This window comes from Pipistrellus kuhlii, unplaced genomic scaffold, assembly GCF_014108245.1.
Source record: "Pipistrellus kuhlii isolate mPipKuh1 unplaced genomic scaffold, mPipKuh1.p scaffold_m20_p_64, whole genome shotgun sequence".
Taxonomy (NCBI): Eukaryota; Metazoa; Chordata; class Mammalia; order Chiroptera; family Vespertilionidae; genus Pipistrellus; species Pipistrellus kuhlii.
Genome location: NW_023425567.1, coordinates 160,379 through 182,548, shown reverse-complemented (window position 1 = coordinate 182,548; position 22,170 = coordinate 160,379). Strand labels below are relative to the sequence as shown.

The window sequence follows — 22,170 nt, the reverse complement described above, 5'->3', positions numbered from 1 at the left end:
GGAGGAGTGTGTGTGTGCAGGGTGTGTGTGGAGGAGTGTGTGTGTGCAGGGGTGTGTGTGGAGGGGGTATGTGCAGGGGGGTGTGCAGGGGTGTGTGTGTAGGGGTGGGTGTGCAGGGTGTGTGTGTGTGCAGGGGTGTGTGTGTGTGCAGGGGTGTGTGTGGAGGAGTGTGTGTGTGCAGGGGTGTGTGTGGAGGAGTGTGTGTGTGCAGGGGTGTGTGTGTAGGGGGTATGTGCAGGGGGGTGTGCAGGGGTGTGTGTGTAGGGGTGGGTGTGCAGGGTGTGTGTGTGTGCAGGGGGTGTGTGTGCAGGGGGGTGTGCAGGGGTGTGTGTGTGCAGGGGGGTGTGCAGGGGTGTGTGTGTGCAGGGGTGTGTGGGTGGAGGGGTGTGTGTGTGTGCAGGGGGTGTGTGTGGAAGGGGGATGTGCAGGAGGTGTGTGCAGGGGTGTGTGTGTGCAGGGGTGTGTGTGTGCAGGGTGTGTGTGTGCAGGGGTGTGTGGGTGGAGGGGTGTGTGTGTGCAGGGGGTGTGTGTGGAGGAGTGTGTGTGTGCAGGAGGTGTGTACAGGGGTGTGTGTGTGCAGGGTGTGTGCAGGGTGTGTGTGTGCAGGGGTTGTATGTGTGTACAGGGGTGTGTGTGTAGGGGTGTGTGTGCAGGGGGTGTGTACAGGGGTGTGTGTGTGCAGGGGGTGTGTACAGGGGTGTGTGTGTGCAGGGGTGTGTGCAGGGTGTGTGTGTGCAGGGGGTGTGCGCGCCAACATTCACCCACCACGCAGTCCACTCCCCAGATGGTGCACCCCCTGACGTGTGCTCTCAGGCTGTGCAGGCATGGCCACCGTCCGATCTCAGCGTTTCCCTCGCCCCCCAGAGCCCGTGCCCTTTCGCCGGCACCCGTCCTGCTCTCCCCACCGGCCCCTGGCAGCCGCTGGCCCCCCTCCTGGGCGTTTTCCCCACTGGCCGTGCGCAGCGGCAGAGTTGTGCTGTGCCTCTCCCCGGGACCCGGGACCTGGACCACCCTCCGTCAGGGGTGGGGGTTGGGGGGTGGTGTTGCTTGGCCTCACCTGCGCTGGAGGTCAGAGTTCACCAGCACCTTCTGTGCTGCGTGCCCACGCTGAACGGCGGACACAGACCACAAGCCTCGTGTGCGACTCGTTCACGGGGGACTGGGGGACTCCGGGGTTCACCCGCTGTGAGCGGGGACCCCGAGCCACGCACGGATCCCATCTCACTGCCAGGGGCCGCCTCCTCCAGGGAGCCTTCCTGGCCTTCCCCCTCCCACAGGGTCGGCGCCTGTGCTCTGAGCTCCTGGGGCAGGGGCCCTGCTTTCCCCGGCCCTGGCTGGCCCCTGAGGACAGGGCAGTGTGTGGGATGAATTGAGTGGAGAGGAGGCGAGGGGTACAGCCGAGGGGTGTGCAGGGGTGTGTGTGTGTACAGGGTGTGTGTGCCCCACTATTCCTGCTTCCCTGGGTCCTCCGACGGCCTCCGGGGCAGGCCCGGGTGTGGCTGTGGGTGCCCTCCCTGCTGCCCCGACCCACCTTGCTGGGTAGCTTGCTGGTTTGTTTACTTATTTACGTAAATGTATTTTTTAAAATATATTTTATTGATTTTGTACAGAGAGGAAGGGAGAGAGATAGAGAGTTAGAATCATCGATGAGAGTTATCGATCAGTTGCCTCTTGCACACCCCCTACTGGGGATGTGCCCGCAACCAAGGTACATGCCCCTGACCGGAATCGAACCCAGGACCTTCCAGTCCCCAAGCCGACGCTCTATCCATTGAGCCAAACCAGTTTCGGCTGTAAATGTATTTTGATGGATGGGTAGCTTGCTGGTTTGTTTACTTATTTACGTAAATGTATTTTGATGGATGTCGGAGAGGAAGAGGAAAGGAGAGGGAGATGGAAATATCCATGAAGCCCTGGTTGGTTTGGTTCAGTGATGGAGCGTCAGCCTGCGGACAGAAGGTCCAAGGTTTGATTCCCGGTCAGGGGCACGGGCCTGGGTTGTGGGCTCGATCCCCAGTAGGGGGCGTGAAGGAGGCAGCCGATCCATGATTTTCTTTCATCGTTGATGTTACTATCTCCTCTTTCCCTTCCTCTTTAATATCAATAAAATACATTAAAAAATAAAAGAAGAAACATCAATGATGAGAATCATGGATCTGCTGCTTCCCATTGGCTGGGCAATGCTGTTTGTGTTTTAGTAGATGAGATTAGACTACTTTTTAGAACAATGTTACTTAATTTACCGAAAAATTACAAATACAATATAGTAGTTTCCATACTCCCCCTCCCCCGTTCTCCTGTTATTGACGTTTTACCTGCGAGTGGAACGTGGGCACAGACACAGGGCACCTCTCTTAGATTTCCTTTCTTTCACCGGGTGCGCCTCTTCTCTCCCAGGAGCCGGGGTCTCGGCGCCTCTGGGCGGGGCAGCCTCTGGGCCTTTCTCTGATGACCTTGGCACCCGAGCAGCGCGGTGCATCGCGGGCGTTCTCGGGAGAGGATTGGCACGGCCGGAATTGGTCTATTGGAATTGGGATGTCTGTCCCAGGGTTGGACTGGGGTCCTGGTTTGGGAGGACCAGAGGTGAAGTCCCTTCTCATCACATCCCGTCACTGTGGCTGACCCTGTGACCTTGACCTTGCCTTCTGGCGGAGGCCTGTCCGGCAGGCTTCTCCACTGGGCCTCCCCCGTCCGCAGTGTCCTCTTTGGAGGAAGGTCAGCATGCCCGGCCCACACTAAGGGGGGCGGGGGTGTGGCTCAGTGGTGGAGCGTCCACCTGGGAACCAGGAGGTCACTGCTCAGTCCCCGGTCAGGGCACAGGCCCCGGCTGCAGGCTCCATCCTCAGCGTGGGGCGTGCAGGGGGCCGCCGATCAGTGATCCTCTCTCATCAGGGCTGTTTCCATTCCTCTCTTCCTCTCCCTTCCGCTCTGGAAAAACACAAACACCACAGAAAAGGCCAGGTTAAAGGGGCGGGAGCTGCACCCCGCTCCGAGGGTGGAGCGTCCATCAGAACCACTCGGGACTCCGTGTGGAGACGGGTCTCTCCCCTTGCCTAGCTCAGGGGCCGCGTACACCGTGTGGATGCGGTGCTGGTTGTCCCCTTGTCCCGGCTGTGGCCGTCGGCCCTGCAGCTGCCACAGCCCCCGGCATGGGGGTGACAGGGCGTGGCCTCCCTGTCCGGCCCGCAGGTGCCGGGGCCTCCTGTGTCCCCTGCCCGCCCACCGTCAGCCGCACCCGGGCCGGCTCCTTGGCGGGGAGAGCGGTTCAGGAGCCGAGCTCCGGGTGCGGCAGCTCAGGGCTCCTGGGGGAGTGTGCTGCCCCGGGGATGTGGCCACAGCAAACCTTTACCTCGGGGTCCTCTGCCCCCTCCTTCCTGGCCAGTCACGGCCCCTCCCTGGGGGGGGACCGGCTCCCGTTTGCACCCACTTCATTGCTCAGCTCCAGTGTGGCTGCCCCCGGGTCAGGGCCGGCATCCTGGCAAGGGAAGTGGCTGCCTGAGCCAGAGGGCGGCGCCACCGGCAGGCCCTCCCTCTGCCCCTGCGGGAGCACGGGGAGGGGAGGGGAGGGGAGGGGAGCACAGGGGAGGGAGGGGGTGGGGGAGCAAAGGGAGGGGGAGGGAGGGGAGAAGGGGGGAGGGGTGGGGAGCACGGGGAGGGGAGGTGGGGAGGGGAGCCACAGGGGAGGGAGGGAGAGAAAGGAGCACAGGGAGGGGAGGGGAGGGGAGGGGAGGGGTGGGGGAGCCACAGGGTAGGGAGAGGAGGGAGAGCAACAGGGGAGGGGAGAGGGAAGGTGAGCACCCGTGGGAGGGGATGGGGAGGGGAGGGGAGGGGAGCACAGGGGAGGGGAGAGGAAGGGAGCACAGGGGAGGAGAGGGGAGGGGAGCACAGGGGAGGGGAGAGGAAGGGAGCACAGGGGAGGGGAGGGGAGGGGAGCACAGGGGAGGGGGGGGGGGGGGGGGGGGGGGAGCACAGGGGGGGGAGGGAAGGGGAGCACAGGGGAGGGAGGGGAAGGGAGAGGTGGGGAGCACAGGGGAGGGGAGGGGAGGGGAGGGAAGGGAAGCACAGGGGAGGGGAGGGGAGGGGAGGGGAGGGGAGAGGAAGGGAAGCACAGGGGAGGGGAGGGGAGGGGAGGGGTGGGGAGCACAGGGGAGGGGAGAGGAAGGGAGCACAGGGGAGGGGTGGGGAGGGGAGGGGAGGGGAGGGGTGGGGAGCACAGGGGAGGGGAGAGGAAGGGAGCACAGGGGAGGGGAGGGGAGGGGAGGGGAGGGGAGGGGTGGGGAGCACAGGGGAGGGGAGAGGAAGGGAGCACAGGGGAGGGGAGGGGAGGGGAGGGGAGGGGTGGGGAGCACAGGGGAGGGGAGAGGAAGGGAGCACAGGGGAGGGGAGGGGAGGGGAGGGGAGGGGAGGGGAGCACAGGGGAGGGGAGGGGAGGGGAGGGGAGGGGAGGGGAGCACAGGGGAGGGGAGGGGAGGGGAGGGGAGGGGAGGGGAGGGGAGGGGAGAGGGGAGGGGAGGGGAGGGGAGGGAGGAGCCAGGGGAGGGGAGGGGAGCACAGGGGGGAGGGAAGGGGAGCACAGGGAGGGAGAGGAAAGGGAGCACGGGCGAGGGGAGGGAGGGGAGGGGCGCACAGTGGATGTGGAGAGGAAGGGAGCACAGGGGAGGGAGGGGGGGGGGGGGGGGGAGGGGAGCACAGGGGAGGGGAGAGGAAGGGAGGGGGGGGGAGCACAGAGGGGAGGGGAGGGGAGGGGAGGGAGAAGGGAGGGGGAAGCACAGGGGAGGGGAGAGGAAGGGAGGGGAGGGGAGCACAGGGGAGGGGAGGGGAGGGGAGCACAGGGGAGGGGAGGAGAGAGGAAGGGAGCACAGAGGAGGGGAGCACAGGGGAGGGGAGGGGAGCACAGGGGAGGGGAGGGGAAGGGAACACAGGGGAGGGGAGGGGAGGGGAGCACAGGGGAGGGAGAGGAAGGGAGCACAGGGGAGGGGAGGGGAGGGGAGCACAGGGGAGGGGAGAGGAAGGGAGGGGAAGGGAGCACAGGGGAGGTGAGGGGAGGGGAGCACAGGGGAGGGGAGAGGAAGGGAGGGGAGGGGAGCACAGGGGAGGGGAGGGGAGGGGAGCACAGGGGAGGGGAGAGGAAGGGAGGGGAGGGGAGCACAGGGGGGAGGGAAGGGGAGCACGGGGAGGAGAGGAAGGGAGGGGAGGGGAGCACAGGGGAGGGGAGGGGAGGGGAGCACGGGAGGGGAGAGGAGGAGTGGGGAGCACAGGGGAGGGAAGAGGAAGGGAGGGGAAGGGAGCACGGGGAGGGGAGGGGAGGGGAGCACAGGGGAGGGAAGGGGAGCACAGGGGAGGGGAGAGGAAGGGAGCACAGGGGAGGGGAGGGGAGGAGTGGGGAGCACAGGGAGGGGAGAGGAAGGGAGGGGAAGGGAGCATGGGGAGGGGAGGGGAGCACAGGGGAGGGGAGGGAGGGGAGGGAAGGGAGCACAGGGGAGGGGAGAAGAAGGGAGGGGAAGGGAGGGGAGCCCAGGGAAGGGGAGGGGAGGGGAGCACAAGGGAGGGGAGGGGCGAGGTCCCCTGCATGCCCTGCAGAGGCTAGGCTGCCACCCCCCGAGCAGCCCGACCTGCAGGGAGAGGCAGAGGATAAGGGTCCCGCTGAGCCTGGCTCTGGCCTGCAGGACAGCACACGCTGTGTCTTTTGAACCTGAAAGGGCGCTGACTGAGCGCCTGGAGGCCGGGCGGAGAGGGGCTGGGGCCTCGGCACTGACACTCCACAGACTGGGGCCTCCCCGCTCCGCTCGGAATCTGCGCCGTTGGGTATAGGGGCGGCCTTGGAAGGAAGAGCTCCCACTTGCTTGTGGCCGTGGCCGTGGCCGTGGCCGTGGCGAGGGCAGGAGGGCACGGAGTCCGCCCTGCGTCCTGGGGCGGGGAGAGCTAGGCGAGCCCCGAATCTCTCCGCCTCTGCGTGGACTCCCGCTTCCCGTGGGTCTGCCTGGCGCCCGGGCCCTGGGGCAGGGAGAGGCCGCAGTCGGAGCTGTGCAGGCTCTGAGCAGGGGAGGGCGGGCAGGGGAGAGGCCTCAGCCCCCACCACACACACTCCAGTGCTGGCTGGGGTGCTCCGCCAGCGCTCCCGGAGGCCCAGCCAGGCTCCGGCCACGTCAGGCCCCTCTCCGCTGTGGGGCTGGGGCCTGAGGAGGGGTCTGAGCGGGCAGAGCCGGGGAGTGGGCTGTGCTGGACCGGCAGCCGCACCCCCGAGAGCGAGGCCCGGCCGAGGGGGGGCCAGCTGCTGGGGTCACCTCCCCTCCTTCTGGGTGCCCCAGTGGTCACAGGTTCAATTCCCGGTCAAGGGCATGGAACCTGGGTGTGTGGGAGGTGACCAACTGAGTGTATCTCTCTCTCATTGATGTTTCTCTTGCCCCTCCCTTCCTCCCTCCCTCCCAGGCTTCCAAAATATCCATTGAAAAAACATCCTGGGGTGAGGACTGAAGTAAAATTAAAGAATGCAGGGAGATATGTAGACCACACCCAAGGGAAGGCACCCATGGCTGGCTGTGAGCATCTAAAGGTTGGGGTGGGTGGGGGTGGGTGGGGATCGGGTGGTTGGGGACCTGAAGGAGCTGGACCTGGAGGCGGGACTTCAGGGAGTGAGGTGGCCGTGGCCGTGGCCGTGGCCGTGGCCGTGGCCGTGGCCGTGGCCCTCCCGGTGCTTGGAGCGGCCTGTGTGCCGCACGTGGGCCGGCCGCGGCGAGAGGAAGTGAAGGATGAGTCAGCTGCCAGAGCCCAGGCACGCCCGGGGGCGGAGTTGCGGGCAGGATGGGAGTGGGGACAGTGAGGGACCCAGGGGGCCGGCCCCTGCCCCTGCCGCCCCCTGCCGGCACCCCACGTCCCGGAGTCTCGGCCTGCACGGAGGGCCCGTCTGGAGGGGCCTGGGCAGCCTGGCAGGGCCGAGGGCAGCCGCGGCGGCTCTCCCCGGGCTTCCCGAGAGCCGCCTTCTGAGCTGTGACTGTCAGAGCGGCCAGGCCCTGGCGCTGAGCCTGCAGCCCCATCTGCTGCCAGGACAGGGTGCCCAGTGAGGAGGCGGGAGCAGGCCCGGAGCCACCCTCACCTGACGGGTGAGCAGCACGAGGGCGGGCGGCCGCTGGAAGTCACTGGACCGGGCAGCGTCCGGGGGAGGTGCCGGCCTGCAGGTCGGTCTGTCACCTCCTGGCGCAGCGGGCCTGGCTGGCTCTCGTCCGGGCCGAAGGGAGGCGGGAAGAGGGAGCCACGGCCTGGCCAGAGCCACACGCTCCTTCCTGCAGTCCCACAGCCCTGCCCTGGGACCACAGACTGACGCTGAGCCCTGGTGTGGGGGACCCCGTGTTACGGTCTGAGGGTGGACAGCACGGTGAGGGCGAGGCTGCCCAGGGAGAGGGTGAGGGCGCATTGTGGGTGTCTGAACACCTCCCACGTGCCAGGGGACGAATGGGGTGGCTGCCCCACCCCCAAAGGGGCCACATTGTTCCCCGTTGTAGATGAGTGTGTGCTCAGTGGCCGTACAGCTCTGTTTCCTGGAAGGCGGGCCCTCGCCCTGTCCCACGCCCCTCCTTAGGGTTTAACAGAGGGCCCTGTCCTCTGCCCATGTGTGGACACCTCTCCTGGCCCACAGTCTGCACGGGTCACGGCCTCCCCACCCCAGCCTCTCAGAGGGGCCAGCCTGAACCCCCCTCCTGCACCTGACCCCTTCGCCCTCCCCCAGGCCCTCCCCACCTGGCCCTTCCCCCTACACTGAGCTCCCTGAGGGCAGGCCGGGGCCTGCGGGGCTGGGATTCCACAGGCCACCCCCAGCCCCCACTGTGGGCCTGGGTGGCTGAGCCATGGCCGTCAGCAAGGCCACGCCACTGCAGTGGCCTGGACAGGCCCCCGGCCTCGCTTCTCCCCGAGGCAGGGGGCAGGCTGGACCGGCCCACACGGCTCTGGGGCACACGGTGGGGCCTGTCCCAGGCCTCGGTCGCCACTGTCTCTGGGTCCCCAGGGCCTGCAGCACCTCGTCTCTGACAGAGCTGAGGAGAGGATGGGGGCAGGAGAGGACCCTGAACCGCGGGCTGGGGTGGCCACGGCGTGTGCTGGCCAGTGGTGTCTGGTTGCTGGTGACTGGCCTGGCTTGGGGGGCGGGGCTCAGAGCCACGTGCTGTCCTGAGTGGGAGGGCAGGCAGGGAAGAGGGAGCGGGAGAGCCCGGGGGCAGGACAGCGGAGGGGCGAGGTTTCCAGGGGAAAAGCAGCTGAGGAGGCGGGGCGGGAGCCAGGGGCCCTAGCCGATGGCCGAGGTGGGTGCTGGCGTCCCCGAGGCGGGTGACAGGCTCGCTGTCCATCTCGGGGGGCCTGTGAGGCAGGGAACAGCTCCCCAGCTTGTTGTCCATCTCACAGCCTCTCCACCGGCCTCACAGAACAGTGTTTGTGCCCCATCCGAAACGGACTGTGGTCTGGGCCCCGTGTTTCCAACCTGAACAAGGCCACTCCCCTGCCTGGGTCCCGCTCCATCCCCGTCCCCTGGGAGGCCCCCTCCACCCCCACCCCCCGGGAAGGCCCCCCCACCCCCATCCCCCGGGAAGGCCCCCCCACCCCCATCCCCCGGGAAGGCCCCCCGCACCCCCACCCCCCGGGAAGGCCCCCCATCCCCCGGGAAGGTCCCCCCCCCATCCCCCGGGAAGGCCCCCCCACCCCCATCCCCCGGGAAGGCCCCCCATCCCCCCATCCCCCGGGAAGGTCCCCCCCCCACCCCCATCCCCCGGGAAGGCCCCCCCCACCCCCATCCCCCGGGAAGGCCCCCCATCCCCCGGGAAGGCCTGACCCTCCGCTGCTCTCCACCAGCCACGGCAGGACGGGAAGCATTCGGTGTGTGGATGGGAGGCTGGACGTCCCGCACCTGCGGGATGGCCGGGCAGGACCTCACCTGTCCGGCCCCGCGCTGGGCCCAGGGCACCGCGGCTCCCGGAGGCGGGGGCGTTGATGCCTGCCGCCCACTGGCCGCCGGGGGTGCCCGGCACAGCCTCTGAATTAGGCAAGTGTGTTTCGCAACTGGCTGCTCAGTTGTGTGATTAGAACCAGCTGAGTGCGGTGTTGGCCTGAGTCACGGTGAGCGCGCCGCCAGCGCAGTCACACGCAGGGCCTGGCCGGGCTCGGTGTCTCCGGAATGTTCTGCTCCTATCAGATGTGGGAGCAGCCAGTCTCCCGCAGGAGACGAGTTCAGAGCAGACGTCCGCGGGGACAGCGATGGGCTGTGCGGGCTCGCCGCGTCAGGACGGCGTCTCAGCCGCGCACCTCGCTTCCAGCTGCCAGGACGCGGGGCGTCGCGGGGTCACACCGCCTCCTGCCCGGTGTGGCACTCCGCGCACCGAGCCTGCCGTCTTCACATCTTGGCGGTAAAGAGCCTATTGTGACCTATTTACAAAGTACTCCAGGATCGCAGGGTGTCGTCCTAAATTCTGTAATTAGAGATGAGACCTGTCCCATCCCGGGATTAATTCTGTGCACAACGTAACCCAAATCACAGCTCTCTCCTTGTACGATTTTTCAGATGTTTTCGTTGTGTTTTAGGTACAGAGGAAGGGAGGAGAGGGAGAGAGAAGCATCAGTGATGAGAGAGAATCGTGGGTCGGCTGCCTCCTGCATGTGCCGCACCGGGTGGAGCCCGCAGCCTGGGCGGGTGCCCTGGCCGGGAACCGAGCTGGTGACCTCCTGGTTCCTGGGTCTGTCTCACCCGCTGAGCCCCGCCGGCTGGGCTCTCTTTTACGTTTTTTAAAAAGAAACCATTTTAACAAAAAGGTGCAAGCAGTTGGCTTACCTGCAGTGCTCTCTCTCACGCGCCTGGCGCGGGTGTGTCTGCACCACATGGGGCCTTGCTGGCCACGTGACCTGCTGACCTTTCCCGGGAGGCGGGGCTTTCTCCCTGACCCTGGCTGGGCCGGCAGGGGGCCTGGGGCTGGAGGTGAGGCAGGCGCGGGTGCCTCCGGGTGGGGAGGACGGGCGCGTTGACCTGTCCACTTAGCCACGTTCTGCGAGCACCCTGCAGCCGGGCCGCCGCCCCGCGGGGCAGACGTGGCGAGCAGGTGTGGTGCCAGCGTTGGCTGAAGGGGCCGAGTTTCCATAGCAGCAGAGTGGGTTGGGGGAGCTTTAAGGAAGGGGAATTGTGGGCCGAATCTTTGTCTTTTTTTACGTCCTCACCCGAGGTCATGTTTAGAGACAGAGAACATCCTCCCGTCCGCGCCCTGCGCGGGGACCACACCCCACCCTTTCGGTGGATGGAGCGCCGCTCCAACCAGCTGACCCCCAGCCCGGGCCTAGGCCTTCCTTTTCTAACAAATATGTTCTTATTGATCTCAGAGAGGAAAGGAGAGGGAGAGAGGCAAACATCTACGATGAGAGAGAATCCTGGACCGGCTGCCTCCTGCACCCCCCCTCTGGGGATCAAGCCCTAACCTGGGCCTGGGCCCTGACCGGGCATCCAACTGTGACCTCCAGGCTCAGAGGCCAACGCTCCACCATCGGCCACGGGCCAGGCTCTCTCTTTCTCTGTGTTTGGACCTCGGGGCTTTGAGCTCCCGAGTCTCGCACGCGCCAGCCTGCTGGTCCCAGGCTCAGTCCGTGCGCCCAGCGGTTTGTAATGGACAGCCCCCAGCCCCACTCCCCTGCCTGGGGTGTCCTGGCCCGTGGCTCCCCCTGCGTGCCGCCCTCGAGCCCACACCGCGCTGTTGTGCTGCCGTCGCTTCCTGGGGGCGGGGGTCCCCTCCCTCACCCTCATTGGGATTGGATCTTGAAGGACTGGTCGAGTGGGCAGGCTCGGGGGCCAGAGATGATAAGGAACATTCTAGGCCAGGGCAGGACGGAACGCAGGCAGGCGAGGGGCCAGGTGTGTGCTGGGGCGGGAGGGTTCCGGAGAGGCTGAGGAGCACAAAGGCTCAGGTGTTTGCAGAAGCTTCAGGTGTGGAATGGCCTGGCGGGGAGGGTCTGGGACGAGGTTGGTGGGGGCCTGGAGGGGTCGGTGGGGCGGCCTGCAGTGCCCAGGAGGCTGGGAGGGTCTGGGATGAGGTTGGTGGGGGTCTGGAGGGGGCGGTGGGGCGGCCTGCAGTGCCCAGGAGGCTGGGAGGGTCTGGGATGAGGTTGGTGGGGGTCTGGAGGGGGCGGTGGGGCCGCCTGCAGTGCCCAGGAGGCTGGGAGGACCTGGGACGAGGTTGGTGGGGGTCTGGAGGGGACGGTGGGGCGGCCTGCAGTGCCCAGGAGGCTGGGAGGGGCTGCAGGAGGCAAAGCAGCGTGGGCAGCAGGTTCCACGGCTGCCGTGCGGGGCACAGACCAGGCCCGGGAAAGGTGCCCTCTGCCCGGAGCCGCGGCGCTTGCAGGACCCTGGGAGGCGAGGAGACGGCAGGCGCCCGGAGCATTCGGAAAGCAGCCAGAGGCCAGTGCGGCCCCCCGGGCGCCGGGCTCCGGTTTCCAGGGTGACCTGGGAGTGAGGTGGGGACAGGCTTTCCGTGTGGCCGCCTGGAGGGGCGTCCTGGGCGCCCATCGGCTCTGCTGCCCCCTCCAGGCGGGATGGGGAACCTCCCTGCTCAGCGTGCCAACCTGCCGGGCTGGTTAAGCCGGCCCTGCCCTCCCGGGAAGCCGCGGCCAGACCTCAGCCCGGCAGCCACAGGGGAGCACCGCAGACCTCTGGGCTGAGGCCGGAGCGGAGCGGCCGAGGCCTGGCTGGTGCGGGGTCCGGGCAGCCTCGGGGCCCGCCTCCCTGCGCTGTGCACGGGGTCCTGGCGGGAGGCCCGCGCCCCGGAAGGCCCCTTGGAGAGCCTCGGTGCAGGGCTGGTTCCTCGGAGAGGACCTGAGGCCCCGCGGGCGGGCGGCTGGCGATGGTGCGGAGCCGGCTCGGACCCGGAGGCCCCTGAGCCATGTCTCTCCCCGACGGCAGGTGACTGCGGGCGGGTCTCGCCCGACCGGATGGAACAAGGGCCACTTTGTTGGCCCGGGCTGTTCCGGGGCCAAGTTTGCGTGAGCTGCCGGCTCCTGCCTCCGCCCGGCGCACCTGGCCTGTCGGGGGCGGGGAGGCGGCCGTGGGGGGGGCTGAGGTGGGAGGGTTTGGTGGGGGGGGCAGTCAGAGGGAGGGAGGGCTGACCCCTGGCCCCTGGGGTCGGAGCCTGAGCATCCTGACCTGCACACTCTCCACCCTTCCTGACGGCCTCTCCGTGGCTCCCCGGCTCCTCGAGGGGGCGTGCCTGGTACTGCTCTGCTGTGAGTGCTGTGTGCATGGAGGCTGGGTGGGTCCCGGGGCAGCCTGGGGCCGGGTGTATTGGGAAGGCTGTGCCCTCAGCTGTGGGGTGGGAGCTGGTCCCCTGGGGCTGGTGGACCCGATTCCAGAGCCAGGAGTGTTCAGGCGGCCTGCGGGGCGGGAGCCGGGTGCAGTGAGGAGGAGCGGCCGGGCGGGAGCCGGGTGCAGGCGTGCGCGCCGCGCGGTGACCGCCACACCAGCAGGCTGGCCTCCCTGGCCGGCCCGGTGAGGAGGCCAGGGCTGGGCAGACGGGTCCCGGGGGCCGGTCACAGGATGCGTGGGAACAAGCCGGCTGAGATGTGGGGCAGCTGGGATGTCACGAGGGAGCGGGTTCGGGGCCTGGGACCGGGGCCTGGGGCCTGTGCGGCCAGCAGCCGCGTTTTCACGCTGTGATCCGGGGTTCGCTTTGGGGGGGAGTCGAGGCCCCGTGCCCCCCGCTCCCCGTGCCCCCCGCTCCCCGTTGCCCCCGCTCCCCGGGCCCCCCGCTCCCCGTGCCCCCGCTCCCCGGGCCCCCCGCTCCCTGTGCCCCCCGCTCCCCGTGCCCCCGCTCCCCGGGCCCCCCGCTCACCGGGCCCCCCGCTCCCCGTTGCCCCCGCCCCCCGCTCCCCGTGTCCCCCGCTCCCCGTGCCCCCCGCTCCTCCCCGTGCCCCCCGCTCCCCGTGCCCCCCGCTCCCCGTGCCCCCCGCTCCCCGTGTCCCCCGCTCCTCCCCGTGCCCCCCGCTCCCCGTGCCCCCCGCTCCTCCCCGTGCCCCCCGCTCCCCGTGCCCCCCGCTCCTCCCCGTGCCTCCCGCTCCCCGTGCCCCCCGCTCCCCGTGCCCCCCGCTCCCCGTGTCCCCCGCTCCTCCCCGTGTCCCCCGCTCCCCGTGTCCCCCGCTCCTCCCCGTGTCCCCCGCTCCTCCCCGTGCCCCTGCTCCCCGTGCCCCCCGCTCCCCGTGCCCTCCGCTCCTCCCCGTGCCCCCCGCTCCCCGTGCCCCCCGATCCCCGTGTCCCCCGCTCCCCGTGCCCCCGCTCCCCGTGTCCCCCGCCCCCCGGCCCCCCGCTCCCCGTGCCCCCCGCTCCCGCTCCCCGTGCCCCCGCTCCCCGTGCCCCCCGCTCCTCCCCGTGCCCCCGCTCCCGTGCCCCCGCCCCCCGTGCCCCCCGCTCCCCGGGCCCCCCGCTCCTCCCCGTGCCCCCGCCCCCCGTGCCCCCCGCTCCCCGTGCCCCCCGCTCCCCGTGCCCCCGCTCCCCGGGCCCCCCCCGCTCCTCCCCGTGCCCCCCGCTTCCCGTGCCCCCCCGCTCCCCGGGCCCCCGCTCCCCGAGCCCCCCGCTCCCCGCTCCCCCGTGCCCCCCGCTCCCGCTCCCCGTGCCCCCCGCTCCTCCCCGTGCCCCCGCCCCCGTGCCCCCCGCCCCCCGTGCCCCCCGCTCCCCCGTGTCCCCCGCCCCCCGTGCCCCCCGCTCCCCGTGCCCCCCGCTCCTCCCCGTGCCCCCCGCTCCCCGTGTCCCCCGCCCCCCGTGCCCCCCGCTCCCCGTGCCCCCCGCTCCCCGTGCCCCCGCCCCCCGCTCCCTGTGCCCCCCGCTCCTCCCCGTGCCCCCCGCTCCTCCCCGTGCCCCCCGCCCCCCGGGCCCCCCGCTCCCCGTGCCCCCCGCTCCCTGTGCCCCCCGCTCCTGAGCCTGGTGGGCCTGCAGGGCTCCGCTCGCTGTCGGCTCCTCTCCGGAAGCACCGGGGGAAATGGACCACTCCACCGATGACGTGGCCGACGGTGCCGGGCTCTGCTGAGAATGCCGCCGGCTCGTCACCGACTCCCGCAGGGTCACCGGGGCTGTCGCCTCCCTGCCTCCTGCAGTGGGGGGTGTGGTCACTGCCCAGGGTCTCCCCAGGGTGCAGGCTCCCACGGGACTGCAGGCTTACTCAGCAGAGGGGCCTGTGTGGGCTCAGGTCCTGGACATGGCGGCGTGGGGGCGTGGTGGTGTGGGGCTGCCTGCAGGGACGCCCAGGCTGCTGTCTCTGGACCCCCTTTCCCGCTTGCTTCTCTTCGGCTCCCGTGTCATTCATTCTCGGGCACCGTGGGCTCCAGGCTCATGCGGCCCCTTTCCCAAAGCGCCTCCCGGAGGCAGGTGTGTGGCCGACAGACCACGGTGCTCGTTCCCAGGGCAGTGGTACCGGTGTCACGTGTGTCTGCACACACGCGTGTGGGCCCAGGGGCCCTAGTGCAGGGATGCTCATGGGCGGAGGGCCTCCTGGAGGAGGAGACTGGCTGCGGAAGGGGCAGGGAGGCTGTTTTGAACGGGGGGTGGGGGGAAATGGGGCTGCCTAGGAGACGGCCGTGGGAGGACGTGAGGAGGAGGCCGTGGGAGGACGTGTGCTTTCGGGCTGCTCCTCTGCCTGAGCGAACCCCCGGGGGAGGGGGGGAGGAGGAGGAGGATGCGCTTCCGCTGTGGGGGTGCGGCCGTGAGGCCCCAGGGCAGGGCGCAGGGAGCCCGTGGAGGCCAGTGGGCCCGGCCCCTCCCCCCAGGCTGGCCCCACCCTCTCCAGCCCCGAAGCCCACGGGGCCTGGGCTGTTCCTCCACCTGCCGCCTCCCCCACCCGCCGAGGGTGTGCCCGGTGTGCCGCGTGGGCACGAGGGCCTGGGCTGCTCCCCAGGTGCCGTGCCGGGAGGTGACGGGTGGTGGAGACCGCCTTCGGCCCTGCTGCAGGCCCCCGCCGGGCTGGCAGGTGTGTCTGTGGACACAGCTCGGCTACAGGTGCGGAGGCCTGGCCCCGCCCCCTTCCGGGGCGCCCTGTGGGGCTGTCGCCCTCGGGTGGACGCCAAGGGCCCTCAGCCAGGTTTTCTGTCATCAACCAGCTCGGGGTGCACAACCTGCGCCGGCCTTCGCGAGGGGGCGGGGGCGAGCTTCCTGGAAAGAACCATCCTCCCCGCTCTGCGCCGTGCCCCACTGGGCCCCCACCCGTGTCTGCCGCTCGGGGAGGGCTCTGGTGCAGCTCCCACTGTCTCCTCCCCGGCGGGTCCCGGCCTCCGGACGGAACGGCCTGTTCTCCTGCAGCGCCCGCCTCCGGCTGGGACCGGCCAGGGCAGGCACGTGAGTCACCGCCGTGCTGCACATGTTTACCTTCGACCCCTGCGGAGGCGTTTGCTCTGCAGCCGCGGGCCCTGTCTCTCCTTCCTTTACTGCGTCACTCTGCTCGGAGAGGCCCTGCCAGCCCCAGGCTTCTGCGTCTCCCCAGGCCCTCAGCCTGAGAACCCAAACAGCCCCCAGGCCCGAGCTCCCCCCCGGCCCCCAGGCCCGAGCTCCCCCGAGGGCCCCAGGCCCCAGCTCCCCCCCGGCCCCCAGGCCCGAGCTCCCCCCCGGCCCCCAGGCCCGAGCTCCCCTACGGCCCCCAGGCCCGAGCTCCCCCCCGGCCCCCAGGCCCCAGCTCCCCCGCAGCCCCAGGCCCGAGCTCCCCCTCGGCCCCAGGCCCGAGCTCCCCCCCACCCCGGCCCCCAGGCCCGAGCTCCCCCTCGGCCCCAGGCCCGAGCTCCCCCCCCCGCCCCCAGGCCCGAGCTCCCCCTCGGACCCCAGGCCTGAGCTCCCCCCCGGCCCCTAGGCCCGAGCTCCCCCCCGGCCCCCAGGCCCCAGCTCCCCCGCAGCCCCAGGCCCCAGCTCCCCCGCGGCCCCCAGGCCCAGCACTCGGTTTGCCTCCACCTCCTGGCTGCCGGAGGAAGGGCCATGGTGCAGTCTGCCAGAGCTCAGTTCCTGGGGTGCGCTCCGAGGTGGGTTGTGGTCACGGGGGACCTGTCTTCGGGTCTCGGTGCTGTGTCCGGCCATGGCTGCGTGTCCGCGCGGGCTGTGGGCTGGAAGGAGGCCCGAGGGTGTCTGAGGTGTGCTGCGGCCGCGCTGGGCTCTGCGAGCCGGCCCTGGGCCCCCGGGAGCCGGCCCGGGCTCCCAGCGGCTCCACCTCCCTCTGGCCGGACCGGCGGGTGCCCGGCCGGAGTGCCCTCCTCGGCGCCCACAGGCCGCTCCGCGTGCCCTCAGCCGCCGCCCCCCGCCCCCTGGGGCCTTTCTGCCCTCTGCTGGGCGGAGCCAGGGCAGCACCTCCGCTCCCAGCCGGAGACGGTGCTCGTTAAACACCGGCCTAGACTGGGGGCAGACGGTCACGGTCCCCAGACTGTTCTGCGGTGTCCCGGCCGGACCTGAGCCGGGCGGTGCAGGCAGTCTGAGCGCCAGGGGACGGCCACGTGCACGTACAGGCTCAGGCGCGGCCTGGCCCCTCTGCCCGCAGAGCCTGCCGGGCTGCCGCCCAGGCAGACTGGGTGGGACTCACCTGTCCCCGCCGGGGCCTGGCCGGGCCTGGGCAGCGTGCAAAGAGGACTTGGAGGCTTTGGCTCTTTTAATGTTTCACGTCCCCGGACGGTGGAATCGAGGCTGGCCTGCGCGTCAGGCTGCCCCGGCCTGCTCTTTCCTGACCAGCTGGCAGGAGGTGGGGTGTGGGCGCCCCTCTGGCACGGAGAGCTGTGGGTGGGGTGTGAGCTCAGGGCTACCCCGCAGGGTCCCGGGCTCACTGGGCAGGTGAGGAAGGGAGCTGGGAGGACAGGACCCTCAGCTGAGCTGCCACAGGTGCGAGGGCCTAAGTGCACACCTGGCTCCCTGCTCATCCCTGGGGGGCGGGCAAGGGCAGGGGCAGGGCTGGGACTGCACGGAGGGCACAGGAGGGGTGGGGCGGGCCGAGGGGGGGCAGCCTTCACGGGAGGGCGGGCGGCCCTGGCAGTGGGTGGGCAGGGTGGTGGGTGGCTCCGGGGGAGGTGGTCTCCACAGTGGGGTGGTTTGGCACTGGCCAGGCCTGAGGCCGAGGGGGCCCTGCTGCAGTCAGTGTGGACGGGCTGCGGGCGGGCAGTGCCGCTCAGCGCTGGCCCCTCTGCTGCGGGGGGATGCGGGGCGGGGCTCAGTGATGGATCCTCACCCAGATCCTTCTGCCCTGCAGCCCGAGGGTGCCTGCTGCCCGGCTTCCCCTGACGGCACTTGCCCTCCTCTTTCCCTTAAGAAGACGGGTGCTGATGAGGCCAGCCATGGGCCTGGGACGGGCATGCTCCAGGGCCCAGGGCCCTGCCCCTGCCCAGCCCTCCGGGAACCGTGTTCCCGAGGTGCACGTAGCTTTACGACGGGGACGGGACCGAGGTGGCCTCGGCCGCTCGCTCTGTGAGTGGCGTCTTGTTGGCACAGCCACGCAGGTTCCGCGGCTCCGGCAGAGCCGAGAAGTTATGGCAGGCCCTGGCCACCGGGTCCGGACGTTCCAGCCCTGCCCTTGACGGGACCCGCCCCCGGCCCTCGGCCAGGCAGGTCCGGCAGCCAGGGAGCTCCGGGGGCCTCACCGGCACCCACAGGGCCCGAGGGGGACGGGCGGGATGTACGGACGGCGGTCAGGTCCGACTTCCTCGCTGCTGGCCTCGGGGTCAGGAGGGGGCCCGCCCCAGCGCACAGGAACGGCCGGGTCCGTGAGCCTGGTTCTCTGGGTCCCGCCTCCCTGGGCCAGAGGGCCCCTCTGGTCTGTCAGGGACGTGCATTCTGCCCTTTGACCTCTGCCCCTGAGCGCAGGCCGGTGGAGTTCTGTGTGCTGGCTCAGGGGACGCTGCTGGGGCGGCGGGGGTGCTGAGCAGGACGGCCCCTGTTCCCCACAAAGCCGCTGCCCGGACCCCGAGGACAGGCTGGCAGCCGGCCACGCGGCCAGCTGGGACCGGCTTTGGGGGGGCCGGGGGAGGCTCCGTGACGAGGAGCTTCCGGTGGGAGGACGGACACTGGATCCTGGTCCGCGGGAGACCGGCCGGAGGGAGCCAGGCCGGGAGCCGGGCGGCCGGAGCGAGCGCTTCAGAGGCCGGACTGGACCAGGCGCTCCCCCGGAGCCTCGGGGGCGGGGGCGTCGCCGTGGTGTCCAGCCGCCCAGACGCTGCCTGTGTCCGCTGACAGCGGGGCTCCCGGCAGTGCTGTCGCCCTCCTGCTGGACTGGGTCCCGCTGCGCAGGCCCTGCGGCCGGGAGCGGGAGCGGGAGCCGCTGACGCGGGCGCCTCCGTGGGCACGGCCTGTCTCGCCCACTCTGGCCATGGTCTCGGGTCCCTGCCGATGGCCTGGCTCTGAGCAGGGCCCGGGTCTGGCTTGACCTCCGCCCAGGAGCATTGACCAGCGCGTCTGCTTCCCCTGGAGGTAGGGGTGGGGGCTGCGGCCCTGGGCAGCTGTCCCACGCCGCGGTGTGGGGAGGAGCTGGGTGGGTGGAAGACCGCAGTCTGGGGAGGGGGTGTCTGAGGAGGGGCTGTGGGGTGTAAGAGGGCCGGTCGGGGGAGGGGGGGTCTGAGGAGGGGCTGTGGGGTGCAGGAGGGCCGGACGGGGGAGGGGGGGTCTGAGGAGGGCTGTGGGGTGTAAGAGGGCCGGACGGGGGAGGGGGGGTCTGAGGAGGGGCTGTGGGGTGCAGGAGGGCCAGACGGGGAGGGGGGGTCTGAGGAGGGGCTGTGGGGTGCAGGAGGGCCGGACGGGGGAGGGGGTGTCTGAGGAGGGGCTGTGGGGTGCAGGAGGGCCGGACGGGGGAGGGGGTGTCTGAGGAGGGGCTGTGGGGTGCAGGAGGGCCGGTCGGGGGAGGGGGTGTCTGAGGAGGGGCTGTGGGTGCAGGAGGGCCGGACGGGGGAGGGGGTGTCTGAGGAGGGGCTGTGGGGTGCAGGAGGGCCGGACGGGGCAGGGGGGGTCTGAGGAGGGGCTGTGGGGTGTAAGAGGGCCGGACGGGGGAGGGGTGTCTGAGGAGGGGCTGTGGGGTGCAGGAGGGCTGGTCGGGGGAGGGGGTGTCTGAGGAGGGGCTGTGGGGTGCAGGAGGGCTGGTCGGGGGAGGGGGTGTCTGAGGAGGGGCTGTGGGGTGCAGGAGGGCCGGACGGGGGAGGGGGTGTCTGAGGAGGGGCTGTGGGGTGTAAGAGGGCCGGACGGGGGAGGGGGGTGTCTGAGGAGGGGCTGTGGGGTGCAGGAGGGCCGGTCGGGGGAGGGGGGTGTCTGAGGAGGGGCTGTGGGGTGCAGGAGGGCCGGTCGGGGGAGGGGTGTCTGAGGAGGGGAATTCCTCCTGTGGCCGGGGGGGGGGGGCGGGGGTGAGGTGTGCAGAGTGGGCTGACGGGATAAGGGGGCTCGATGGGGGATGGGGCAGGTGCGGTGAGCTGTGACCCTGTGGGGGCTTCTCTGGGTCCTGGTCGGTGTCTGCGACCCGGCCCTCCATTCCCCCTCTCCGTCTCCATCTGAAAATTGGGGGGTGTCCTGTGTTGGATGGGGTCCCCCACATTCATGTGGAACCTGTGACACTGACCTTGTGTGGAAACGGGCTTTGCAGGCGTGATTCTGGTGGGTCCTCCTGGGGGCGGGCCTGAGTGCTTCGGGCAGCCGGGGCCGTCCCGGGTGGGGGGGGGGGTGTGTGTGCTGGGTGCTGGGTGCTGGGAGCTGTAGGGACTGGTCCCGCTCTGGCAGCAGCACGCGCTGTTCATGAGTGTGAGGTGCCCAGGAGGCGGGGGAGGGCAGGGGGAGGGCATGGCCTGGCCCCCAGGAGCCCCTGGCCGGGGCAGGCCGTGTCTGGACCCCCGGCGTGGGCGGAGGCGAGGAGCCAGCAGGAGGAGCGGAGGCTGGGTGGCTGGACGGACGCGCCCCGCCCTGGTGGGTAGCCAGCGCACGCGGCCCCGGCTGGCCCAGGCTGGGCGCTGCATGCTGATGGCGGGCACACACTCGGCTTTGTCCCGCTCTGCGGCCTCATTTGCTTGCAGGAGGGGAACGGGGCAGGAAGGGGCGTGAGAACCGCCGTGGGAACCCCTCGCCGAGCCTGCGGAGGGAGCCGTGGGGCCAGCCGGGCGCTGACCGCTCCTCGGGGCGTGCGCTCCGGGTCCGAGCCTCAGGCCGGCCTGTCTGACGCTGGGTGACGGGGAGGCTCCCGTGCAGGAGGAGTGAAGGGAAGTGGGTCTCACAGCTGCGTCCACCCTGTCCGGCCAGCGCATCCGGCTGCTTTTCACTTATATACCAATCGGAGGCCCAGCCGGACGCCGGGGAGAGGGACGTCGCAAACGCCCGTGAGCTGCACCTCCCGGTCCCCCCGGCCGGGCCGCCTGAGGTCCTGTAGAGGCGTGGCTGGCGCAGTGGTCGGGGGACAGCGAGGTTCACAGTCGCCGTGCCACGCCCTGGGACGGGTCCCGCGTGGCCCCGGGCTCCGGGCCGCTGGCAGCGCCGTGGGTGCCAGGCCTCCCGCCCCCGTGGACGTGCTCCCGGCGGCCCCCCCAGGCGCTCCGGCTCCGCGCCCGCTGGGCACCCGGGCCGTCACTCTCGGCGGCTCCGTCTGTGCACCACCAGGCGCGAATGGCCGCTGGCCTGGCGCTGCATGTGGAACAGGTTCCGCCACATTTTTCAAACACGCGGACGTGTGCCTCGTCCGGGGACCGTTAGACGCTCTCCACTTGGTGCCGAGGGCTTCCGTCCCTTAAGCCGACCGATACCCTCTCTGCGGCCTCGAGGGCACCGAGTTCTCTCTTCTTTGGGTTTTTGTGTTGTTGTTTTTTTCAAATTTATGTAACCTTTCAGCCCATCGGGAGTTCACTGCTCTTCACACACGTGGTTCCAGAGGGCTGCCCCTGCCCCCCCTCCCCAGGGCAGGGCTGCCCCTGCCCCCCCCACCTCTCCCGCCCAGGGCAGGGCTGCCCCTGCCCTCCCCACCTCTCCCGCTCAGGGCAGGGCCGCCCCCACCCCTCCCGCACGCCCCTGCTCTCCCTGAGGCCCATGGAGTTCGAGCCGGGCCATGTCCGGCCCTTGCCTGTCCCCGGAGCCCCGCCGCCCGCCCGCCCTCAGCAGAGCGAGCCGGTGCCTGTGCGTGGGGCCGCCCCACAGCCCTGCCGGAGAGGGGTGGGTGGGAGGGGCAGGCCCCTGGAGGGCGGGGCAGGCACGGGGCTGCAGAGGACACCCTGGGTGAGGACGGTGCTCGGGAGCCGTCGGAAACAGGAAGCGCATCTGCCCCCTTCCTGTTCTCCGTGAACCCCAGCGGGGCGGGAGGCCGCTCACCGTCCCGTCCTGCGCCCCCGCTTCCTGCCGTGCCCCGTGTGTGGGTGCCAGCCCGGGCGGCTCGTGTGCGTCACGGAGCTCCCGGGCGCCGTGTCTGTTCTTCCCGCCCCAGGGGCGGGCGGGGCAGGCTCAGCCTCGGTGGGGGTGGGAGGTCAGGCCCGTAGCCACGCGGGGAGTGTGTGCCGGCACGGGGGTCAGGCTGGCCGTGCAGGGCAGGGCCACGCACACCCTGGCCCTGGAATCGGGGTCACCTGCGTTTTCCGGGCGCAGTTCGGGCGGAGGAGGGGACTGGGACTCCATGGTGTGTCTGTCCCTGGGTGTGCACATGTGTTTAAATGTGTGTGTCCATGTGGCCAGCAGCCATGACTCCGCAGTCTCGGGCCCCGGGGAGCCAGGCGGCTGCCGGCCCGCCAGGTCGTGGAGACCTCAGAGCAGGAGGCTCGGCATCTCGCAGCCTCTGAGCCTTCCCATGCCTGTGTCTGGGCGGTTTCTGGGGTTTGTGGCTGCCCCAGGCATGGAATCATAGCTCTGGCTCATTCATTTTTCTAAAACACACTGATTTCAGAGAGGAAGGGAGAGGGAGAAACATCAGTGATGAGAATCATAGATCGGCTGCCTCCTGCATGGGATTGAGACAACAACCTGGGCCTGTGCCCTTGGCCGGAATAGAACTCATGACTCTTCAGTCTGCGGGCCAATGCTCTATCCACTGAGCCACACCAGCTAGGGCTGGCCTCATTCTTGACGCTCAGAGAACTTTTGGGGAGTGTCTGGCTGTCCCTGTCCTCCCAACCCTCAGCAGCCCCCCCCCCCCCCCAGCTGCGCTGTGCACAGGGCTGGCCCGTCCTTCGGGTTGGAAAGTCCCCTGAGACCCTTGCCCCCTCCTG

At 70.3% G+C, this 22,170-nt stretch overlaps 1 protein-coding gene across 2 annotated transcripts in view; it reads left to right on the top strand.

The window, feature by feature from the left end:
• Positions 1-22,170, top strand: part of GRAMD4 (GRAM domain containing 4) — a 51,836-nt gene that overhangs the window by 5,106 nt on the left and 24,560 nt on the right. The window contains exon 1 of one of the 2 annotated variants that reach the window (XM_045575097.1): positions 11,639-11,917. The exons of the other annotated variant lie outside the window; for it this stretch is intronic. Coding sequence (XP_045431053.1) covers positions 11,898-11,917 — 20 coding nt within the window. The 5' untranslated portion in view covers positions 11,639-11,897. Of the gene's footprint in view, positions 1-11,638; positions 11,918-22,170 lie in introns of those variants that run through there. 2 annotated transcript variants of the gene reach the window in all.